Genomic DNA, 10,952 nt, shown 5'->3' on the forward strand with positions numbered 1-10,952 from the left:
TTTTTGTATGTTGGGTAATTTGATGGTTGGATCAGGGCAATGATTTTTGATTACTTTGAATGGATTCTGAACACTTTCATTTGTGAGACTATTAATATTGTGCAAATCTAGCACTGTGGAGGGAAGAAAGGTGCAAACACCACAGAGAACTGGACTGACGCAAGGCTGCTGATTGCTATTTGTGGCCCATCTCTGGCTGTGGTGGCATGCCTACATGGCATGTGGGCACAGAGGCTCATGACCACCATTGCATGGTGAACTGGTGAACCCCCTCATTAACATGCTGCTGTGCTGGTCTGCCCACTACTGCTGGCAGCCTCTCCAGCTGCTGGGAATTTGTAGCTGCTGGAAAAGCCTGCTCGTCTCTTGACCGGAACTGGGTTGTGCTTGGCCCATGCAGCATAGTACAGGGCACAGCTAAGCGGTGCAGATGACACCCATTTGCGAGGATCCTGACCTATGTTTATGGAGTCTGACTGCCTGAGCTGTTGCTCTCTTTCCCTGCACATCCTATGGGTTCGAGCGACCGACTAAGACCCTCATTCCAAGCGCTGACGAATTCCTGATTTGGGTGGAAACGAGTGACCTTCTGAATTGTTATTCTGAAACATGCGGTATTGATGGATCTGGTTTTCCCAGCACACACCTTACCAGTAAATACCAGGCAATGGTATTTGGGGTGTAAAATTAACTGCATCTGGCATTTCCCCGGACTCAGAAGAAAGGCCTGTGTCTGGTAGTGGCCAATCATAGGCAGACCTCAGGGTAAAGGTGGCCGGACACAAGGTAGTAAGAAGGTTAGTTTACGGCTTATTCCGTGTATCACTGGCTATGGGGTGGCTGTTACGATACAGAGGAATACAATAGAGAGAAATGTTCACAGCTGTTTGTAGGGAACATACAAGTAATTGGTGGTAAGCAAAAGCAGACGGAATGAATAATTTTGCACTATTTGTAGCATTTGGAAGGAGTCAAGTAAATGAATTCATGAAAGTTGAGAACCGATGGAAGTGCTTTCTGAAAGTACGGAGGGTGTGCTGTGTTTGATGCTTATCGCATGGCTCAAGTGAAGGATCAATTCTGCGCAAGACATTTTATGAACCTACCGGCCGCAAGTAAAGAGCTACGATTTCTGGAGCCAGCATGGAAAGGGAGCAGACTACATAGATTTGGATTGCTTTGTATACCAAAGTTTAAAACTGATCCTTTCTTTTAGGGGTAGCCTTTGGAGATCGTGTGGTTTGAGAGAGTGGGATCGAAGGAGGAGCGGGGGGCTTGGGGTTTGGGCACATGGTCATATTTTCCTGTTGAGGTAATTATTCTGAGCTAGCAATGGAACTTTTCTGTGATTGTTGCAAGAGCTGCTTGTAAGAGATCTACTCGAATGGCATTCCCAAAGTCTGTTCTCCAAAGGACCAGCATTACACAGCGAGTTCGATATGGTCTGTGTAGATGGTTGGCACCCTTCGATGTTTAAAGTCAAGGGTAGAACCAAGGTATTTAGCCACAGAAAAGAGTGAGGAGAGAAACCATCAAGTTTCAATCAGTTCTGACTGGAGGCATCAAGTTTACAATTTTAAAAAGGTGAGAAAGGAGGAATTCTGTTTGGAGGGTTTTTAGGGTGTTGGGGATGTCGTCTGGAGTCATCGTTTTAAGATAGTTGTATATCGGCATATTAGTGGAAGGACTCTGTTTCATTCTCGAGGCCGAAGGATTCAAGATACAGAAACAATATAGTAACTGCTGGTATCAAGCCATAAGATACACCACAAGGCATGTTGGCCTCGGACAGATTTTCCCATTTTCATCACTTGCACTCTCGTTGTAAGAAACCGGGGAAATGGCGCAGGAACAGGCCTCTAAAACCCCCTGTGGATAAGTGCCCAGCACCGAGTTGCAGACTCCGGAAACAGATGACCAACTCCCCCAGAACATGTGTTTGTACACTGCAACGGTGTGGAATCGCACACTGATCTGTCCCAGTCATCCCTGCTGTATCATGTTAAACGCAATTCAAGCAATCCATAACATAATTTTTTAAGTGGTCGCATGATTGTCAATGCAAAGCCAGTGCTGTGAGCCCTTGGCACCATTGTTTCATTCAGACTACTCTCCTTTAAAATATCCCCAGGAGGCACACTGGATCCAGAAACATTTTCAGCCTAGTCCCTGTGTGGCAATAGGTGGCGTTGTGCAGTTCACATCTACTTCACTCCACCCCGTAAGTGACAACTGGAGACATGTATGAGTGCCACCCAGGCGTGCTGACCCCAGTTGTATCTTTTCGTGCCTTCATACACCGATCCAGAGTTAACTGCTACGTTTTCTCATCGGTTGATAAGCTTTTTCTTCCAAAATATTTGATTGTGGTAGGAAATATGTCCCCTTCTTAAACTACATGTTTTAAACCTAGAAAGGACTGCCACAAACAAACGTCTGTGATAGATCTTCACAAGGTGTGCCTCTGATGTTTGAGGTTGTGCCACAGGTCCAAATTATGTGAGATGGGGCCCTGATGAACTGAGATTGTGAAGCTAAGCTCTACATTGTCTAACCCCGATGGGTATCGTGTCTAGACCATGCATGCTCGAAGTCAAGAACACTGATGCGCTCCCGCTTAAGGCACTGGGTCAGTGGCCGATCTAAATAACACTTTAGGTCAGTCATTGACCAAAAACAGAAGTCAGAGGTCCGCACCACTCCTAGAAGTGGCAAGGGCGTCAATGTGGCTGCGTTTTAGCTCCCGGTCACCTACTCGTGGGCTGATTCCGCTGATGATCCCAATGCAACTCGAATTCCCAGATCAATTGGCGAGGCAGCAAGAAATTGAGGTATTCTAGGAGGCATGCTAAGCATATTTGGCACCTTTTTGGCTACCTTAAGTATACCTTCTGGTCCCATGCATGGGCGAAGTCCATCAGCTGGGTTACCACTGCTGGGTCCGCCCGCTGCACCAGCTGTGCCCCTTGAACCTGCCTAGGGCTCAGCTACAACTCGGAAGCAGATTCCTCTGCTAAAGTTCTGCATGAATTTAGTGCACCGCGCCTGGCCCCACATTCATTCTGACTCCAACAAGACTGCACCTTGGTATAGAGCCATATCCCAGTACTCCACCAACTCTTTGGATCAGACTCTGACCAGAGGCAACCTGCTTTAGGTAATGATGATGATGGGGACGGATTTTCTCCAATATGCAGACATTTTTTATATGGACCTACGAGAGGCTAGAGGGCTAGATACTTCCCCTGACATTGTGGTAGCTCCGCCCCCTCGTCCCACAACCCGGTCCGTGCTATTTTTTCTTTTGCATAATTAGAATGTGCTTCATTAGCATGGCAGCCGAAGTCTTAGATTTACTACTGCCTCCAATCAAAGTAAAGACTAATGTCCTCACAGAGGTTCCGAAATCCAGACAATCCTCATCAAAACCTCTGCTGCTTTTTACTGAGGCCCTAACTGACCTTCTCATGAGCACTTGGTCCAAACCTTGCTCTTGTACGCCAGTAAACTGACAAGTGGCCCATCACGCCATAGGCCAGTTTGTGTGACTTATGCAAAGAAACAATTGATGGACGGAATGCTGGAAAATGCAAATATTCACCCCCAGTCACAAGGATATGGGTTAAATCCATCATGCTTCTGCTCCCCACACCACCCCAGTTTGGACCCAGCCATATGCAAATCAGTCTTGACCCTGTTCATTGTGGGAACAGACCAGCCCGAACTGCCAAACCAGGTCCTCCCTGGACCGGAAACAAGCATCCTGGGACCGGTTTCAGGGTATCACCCTTCATCAGCCAGGCTAGCTTGAATCCAGTGGTGTAGTAAGCACGGGACCCACGTCTGGGCATACCCTTCCCACTTAGGGCAACATATGCAAAAGAAACAATTGATGGACGAAATGCTGGATAATGCAAACATTTACCCCAGTCACAAGGATCTGGGTTAAATCTATCATTCTTTACTCACCACCCCAGTTTGGACCCAGCCATATGCAAATCAGTCCTGACCCTGTTCCTTGAGGGAACAGCCCGGACCGAACTGCAAAGCCAGGTCCTCCCTGAACCGGAAACAAGCATATTGGCACTGGTTTCAGTTCGTGTGACTTGGCATCCTGCTCCGGAGAGCTTGGTTTTACAGGCATCCACCAGCAGTTAACTTAAATACATTCCCTATGACCCCCTGTCGGACAAGGAATTGAAGAAAAGGAAGGTATTTGGGAAGAGCCTCACCCTCAGGTCAATCAACGTCAGCAGATTGCTGGGTTGATACTCCTACGTGTTATGGGACTCCGTTCTGAAATGTTACTAACTGTCCCAGAAGAATTCAGAGCAACTGTGGCACAGGCCATCCAGGAAGGTCAGGGCAGGCTCGCTCATCTGCCCCAGACTGGACAGAGCAGACGGCTTGGTAGAGCGATTGGTACTCCAGCTCTAGGCGTGGTTGAGAGCAGAGCAGAGTGAATCTCCTTAAATCGTTGAAGTTCACGGTCAGTATGTCGAAGTCACGTTTGACTCCTTCACAGAGGCTCCCATGCATCGGATCAATAATGGATATTTCTCATTATAAAGCCTTCCCGCCTGAATGTGTCTAGGATTCTCAGGCTATGATCCCTATGTTTCAGCCTCAGACCTGGGTCTCGGTGACTGGCTCGGAGGCTCCTGAGGCTGTTGGCCTCCTGTATCCTGCTTGTCAATCGTGTCCGATAATGTATGCTAGATCTGCAGTGAGACCCTAAGCTCACGGGGCAAAGGACTCTGGACTAAAGTCGAGACCTGCCTTCACATCAATCTTCTGAAGTTGTGGGCCATTCACTTGCCGTTGAATGCCTTTCTGTCATCCATCAAGGGGAGACTGCTTCAGGTCCTCATGGATAATACCTCCACCATGTGGTTTTGCAACAAGCAGAGTAGAGTGGGGTCCTGGACTCTGTGCCAAGAGGCCCTGTAGCTCTGGACCCAACTGAATCACCAGTATCAACACTTTTGCGCATTGGAGGCCTTACAAAGACGCTTCTTTCTGAAACACATTCCACTTAGAGTGGAGCTGGGGACACTTGTATGTCTTCCCTCCACCATCTAACTTGCCAGTGTTCTGGAGAAGATCAAGAATGACCGGGTTCAAGTCCTCCGGATTGGTCCTGTAGAGTGCAATACTCAGAACGTCTGGGCATTCGCATCTGTCCTCCAATACAGCTGCTGCTTCAGTATTACATTCTATTGCAGCAGCAGGGCAGGGTCTTGCATTCTGGCATGTGCTATCTACACCCTCGAGTTTGAGCAATGGCAGTATACTGCATTTGAATGTCATCCTGCGGTCAAACTGCCGTCTATGAAATTCATTTACATGGGATGCTAGGACAAGTTGTGGCTTGATGTGGAACCCATAATATTGACCCGTACCAACTCAAAATGATGAATATGTTATTTGTCCTATCTTTGTCCAAGCAAGGACTTGCATTGGGAACTGTTTTAGGTTACATGTCAGGCTTTTCAGCCTTGTTTAACTCTCCTCATGTCATGCATTTTCTCAAAGTTTTAGCCCACGTCTCCCCCATTCCCTTCAAATACCTTTTGTTATGTCTCAGTTGGGCTTTAACTTGGTCTTTTCTATTCTTATTTGTACTTCTTTTGAGCCATTGCACAGTTGCCCCCTACATCTGCTGACCCAAAAAATGTTTTCTCAGTGCAATAACATCAGCACATCACATGGGTGAGCTTCAAGCTCTGTCAGCCCAGCACCCTTACACCACCTTATTCCCTGATAAACTGATACCGAGGACCAACGCGGCTTTTCTCCCTTGTCGAACAATCCTGCACTTTGCTGACCTGCTGGCCCCCTCTCGCCACACCAACCTTTTGCAAGAGGAGAGACTCCATGGTTTGTACCCAAAAAGAGTGCTACGTTTTTACATGGATCGTACCTACAACCATCTACTGGATAATCAGCTCTTTGTGGAGTTCTCTGGGGCGACAAAAGGCAAGGCTGTGCAGAAGAGGACCTTTTCTAGGGGAATAGTCCTCGCCATCAAAGTCTGCTCTTTAATGGCGAAGAGCAGCCTCCTCGAGACATCTTGAGGGCCCATTCCACCAGGACCAAGGATGCTAGAAGTTTTGAGGGCCGTTCCACCAGGACCAAGGCTGCTATGACTGTGTTGGCACGCAGAGTCCTTGTCCTGGATATTTGTCAGGCTGCAACTTGGGCATCGGAGCTCACATCCGCAAAGCACTTCTCCCTTGACAGCCTGGTATGACAAAAAGGGCCTTTTTGCTCTTCGTTCCTACAAGACTTTATGGTCTGACTCGTTCTAAAGACCCAGCACTTGGGGATGTTGTCCTTTAATATCTATTCTAAAGATGAAGAAACTGTGATTAGAAGTATCCATCAGAAGAATAAGTTATTTAACTTTGGAAATGTTCTTGCTGGAGGATACTCTAATTGCAGATTCCTCACCCCCATCCCTCCTTCCCGTTCTGTCAAATGGCTCCTTTTCCATCTACTAAGGACCCAAAGTAGAGATATCCACCCTAGCACCATTGATTTCTTTTGGGCTCAGAATCCAACGTAGTAGACCGTGTCTAGAAATAAACTAATGTCCCATGCTTGGGTAGTGTCTATTTATAGCTCCAGTCACTTCCGGGTCAGAACAATTTCACTTATCAGCATGCATGGACTATGCTGAACAATCTTACTGATGCTGACGGGGAATATTCTAAAAGTGAGGAATCTGTGGCTAAATAGAGTATCAAATAGAAAGAGTGTTACCAAAGGTAATTAACTTATATACGTATATATAAAATATTATACTGTACCAGTATACTTTATGAAGCTGGACCTTAAATTATTGTTAATACAGCTCTGAATGATTTAATGAAGGGATAACAACATTATTATTTCTGAATTATTCAATTAAACGGATTTTATGGCAGTGATTACATTTTTATACATTTTGAAATGCATTGCTTTAATTTTTTTAATATTTAAAATGTATACATGATTGTTGAAATTACTTGGAAACACTTGCTTTTAATGTTAATTCAGTAGAATGCTTAAAATGACTAATCACAGATCATTAATCATTTCGATTCTGCTTTAATTCGACAGGTAATAAAATAAGGACTAGAACAATTATATCGGAAAACTCAGGAATAAAAGCATCAAGAAGAGACAGTATGAAATTGTTTTCTGGCCCAGGGAATGCGACAAGTTATGACAACCAAATGCAGTCAGACGTTGGCCCTGAATTGAGAGAACAAAGATTGCTATATACAAGTGGTTTCAGTAGTGCAGCTCCTTTTAATGTATACCAGGAATCGCAACAAGTACAGAGTTCAGAAGAATGTAAAGAGGGCGGGAGCGTGCAGAAACAAGCAGACCGTGTTTCATGTCAGCCAGAAGCACAACTCAATGGTGGAATGTACTCCTGTACTGAATGTGATAAAAGCTTCAACAGAAAGGGAAATCTAATTAAACATAAAAGAATACATACAGGCGTAAGACCATATCAGTGCACTGAATGTGACAAGAACTTCAATAGGAAGGAGAATCTTATTGTCCACTTGAGAACCCACTCCGGAGTAAGACCTTATTGTTGCAGTATATGCGGAAAAAGCTTCACTCAGATGGGCGTTCTCATTAGACACCATACAACCCACACACAAGAACGTCCACATCAGTGTTCTGAGTGTGACAGAAGGTTCAGCCTCAAGGGGAACCTTATTAAACACATGAAAACGCATAACCCCATTAGATGACCATTTCAGAAGAAAATATCTGAATGATGTAAGTGACCTCTTATTTACCTGTTCTGGTTTAACTGCACTAACTTCACCAGTCAGTCTTGTCACCAGCCTCCTGCTTCTAGGTGGTTTAAAATCAACATTGCTCAGTTGGCCAATATCTTAAGGGGCAGCCTGGAGTGATTAATCATACATGCCGTTGTAAGGATGGAGAGTGCAGTAAATGGGTTCTCTCCATTCTGTACTCTTTTCACCACACCGTTTTTGGACTTTTACTGTGATTGTCACTAGTTAAGTCTCACAGTTAATTTACGGTAACTGGGCAGAGCGTGCTAACCATCAGTATCCACCTTTTAAAGTAAGGCCACTGCTGTGCAGCTAGGGTAAGAGGGTCTGAATTGGTTACACATGAACTCATGAGTGTGTAGATACTGGGCTGCGCAGGATGGAAGTTTCACACGTGCTGCCAGGTATCGACACACAGGTAACCTGTCACAGAAGGGACTCTTTAGGGATTGGTGCTGGCTTGGAGTAGGGCTTATAGTGTTATTGGGCCTTCATAGGGCAGCTCTGTAGTGCTTACAGAAGGTATGTGATGTTTTCGCTGTGCTAGACATTATAGGCAAATTCAGCCCAAATTGATGTTTCTCTCCCCTTAGGCCTACAAGACCCAGTGACGAACCAATCGGTGGTGAAACATACACCAAATGTACATTTTCAGTTCCCAACATCCCCCGTAAACAACTTCTGACACTTTACGATTTGTCTTTTTTCCCAGGCTCGGCTTACTATCATATTTCTGGCCTTTGCCCTCGCCAGCCATATTGGGCAAAGTAAATTACTCTGCTTCCCAGCAGATTAATCAAAGGTCTTCTTGCACAATAGAGCAATTAACATTGTTTGACACAGTCCATGTGAAAGGAGGTATGAGGCAGAATTCTGCATCTGATTCTTTTTCCCCCTAATATATTTATTTGCATTTAAAACATCTGAAACATTTTGTTACATATTCCACTGCAATATCAACATTGCTAATGTAGTAATAGCATTACAGATCAAACAACAGTGTTTGTGTAAAGATTCCGATAATTAGCCTTCCAAAGCTTTGACACATTTCCCATTCGAGCCTTTAATGGTCTGCCATACACAAAACCGTGTGCTTGTATCCAAGGAGGACATGATCTCTACTCTTAGCAGTCGATTAAGCTTGGATTGAGGGTCAGGCATGGCCTGTCGACGTTGTGTGTATGTACATCACTGTTAGCTCCGTGTCAGGAGCAGTGGGGGTAGATCTGAATAAGTCTTAGAAGGTGGGTGTTGCGGATTGAACTGAGAAATGTCATTCAATGTAATAGCCAAGTTGAAAAATAAACTACAACGCAAATAAAAAGTGTAATGCAGAACAAAACTGTTTGAGGGGTATAATCTGTTTCCATATACTAGTATGTCTGGGTATGCTGTTCATCAGAAAGCATCTGAATCTAAAATGCATCTTATGGTGTCTGAGGTATTGGTCTCTGAGTACAGGGGCAGGTAAGGAGTAACGGGTCTGACAGCCCAGACCGAAATAATAATGGGGGCCCTAATCCGGATGTCTTTCCAGGGCGCCAGCCAGCACCTCCCCACCGTTCTCCCCATCCATCTCATCTCCTCGGGGTCATCAGAAGCTCCCCGATCTGAATCTGAGATATTTCCTGGATTCTCCCTAGGATTTCGGTCCAGAGGCCGGCAGAGAGCCTCTCTTCTGCTTCTGGCCAGGACGTAACATCTTGTACCCGTGTGTTGAATCTGGGGCCTTTCACCGGTTTCCAAGCTATGTCTATCCTGCATTTGGCTAATGGTAGTGCCAGGTCTAAAAATGTAGTCCCTACTTGCGCTTCTTAGATCTAGGAAATCTTCCCAGTTGGCAGCCTCAATCTGGAGCAGAATAGTGAGCCCAGTGTATGTTGGAGTCTGTCAAGGGCCACATTCCATAACACCAGAATGTTGGGGCAATTCCATGTCAATTCGGCATCAAAGAGCCCACACCGGGTACATTTCCCCGAGCCAGCCCCGTAAATTACATGTAACTTATGGGGTGTAAGGTATGTTGTATGTGAAAACTTGAATTGATTATATATAAGCCTCGTGTTGCGTGAAAGTTTTTTGGGGTGACCCACTATTTTGATACGGTCCCTATCTGTAATCTCACTGCCCAAGATAGTTTGCCATCTAGGCTTCCAGCCTGTCGCGGCCTCTTCCCCATATCACTCAGGGAGCGCTAGAACCATGAAACCAAGCATGTGGCTGAACCCATTGTGAGTAAATGTTGGAGTGTAGCGTGAGGGGCGGGCACGACTCGTCCATTGTCCCACAGTTCCACGTAGGTCCGCAAGCCTTGTAAGTCAGGAACTGTCCTCTGGGTAAAGTATATTGCTCAGATAATTTCTTGAATGGTATCAACGTGCCCAGTTAAAAGTGGTACTCTACCACCCGCAGACCCACCTCACTCCCATCCGACAACTCGGCGGATGGAAAAGAAGTGTCCGGATTTCCATGTGGTAGAGCAGGCACGTACAGTTGTGCCATTAGGATTTGTTTCTGTCTCCAACAATACAGCGCTGCTCGCAGCAACACATTCAGATACAGAATGGCCATATCCCATTGCAGCAGTTGGAGCAAGAGAAGACCTTGGTTAGGGGCCAGGCCCACTAGGTCCAGTGCATCACGCTTGGACTCATCCAGCCAACTGGCTATTCACTGTAAGTGCGCCACAAAGTAGTACAGTTCAGAGTCCGACTGCCCTAGGCCACCCTCATCTGGTAGGTGTTGTTGCACTTCAAGGGATATCCTATGCAGGCCTCCATCCCAAGTAAGATATCCACCTGCCTGAACCAAACGACAAAAATTTGGACTGGGAAGTTTGTAAAGCAATATAGCAGGCGAGGGAGCATCACCAAAAGGTGACACAACCCTTAAGAGAGCAGTAAGATCCCCTAGACTTCCCTCTTGTAGGTCTTCCAGTGTATGGTATAGTTGAATACCTATATACCTAAAAGAGGTGGGCGACCACCAAAGTCCCAGTGAAATATTCTGCGGACACGGAGAGTTCGCCACACAGGGAAACAGGCAGGTTTTAGTACGGTTGAATCGTAACCCAGACACCTGCCCAAACTCCTCTAGGTGGTCAGTCACCCCTCGCACTCTCCCAGGATCCTCTGCCATACACAAGAG

At 45.9% G+C, this 10,952-nt stretch overlaps 1 protein-coding gene across 1 annotated transcript in view; it reads left to right on the forward strand.

Moving 5' to 3' along the window:
* The window catches only part of LOC147678850 (uncharacterized), a 94,830-nt gene extending 85,683 nt beyond the window's left edge, over window positions 1-9,147 (forward strand). Inside the window, exon 9 of the mRNA XM_086946273.1 lies at window positions 7,105-9,147. Within this exon, the coding sequence (XP_086802399.1) occupies window positions 7,105-7,754 (650 nt within the window). The 3' untranslated portion in view covers window positions 7,755-9,147. The remainder of the gene's footprint in view (window positions 1-7,104) is intronic.
* Window positions 9,148-10,952: the final 1,805 nt, after the last annotated feature.

Source organism: Lissotriton vulgaris, chromosome 12 (assembly GCF_964263255.1).
Source record: "Lissotriton vulgaris chromosome 12, aLisVul1.2, whole genome shotgun sequence".
Lineage (NCBI taxonomy): Eukaryota > Metazoa > Chordata > Amphibia > Caudata > Salamandridae > Lissotriton > Lissotriton vulgaris.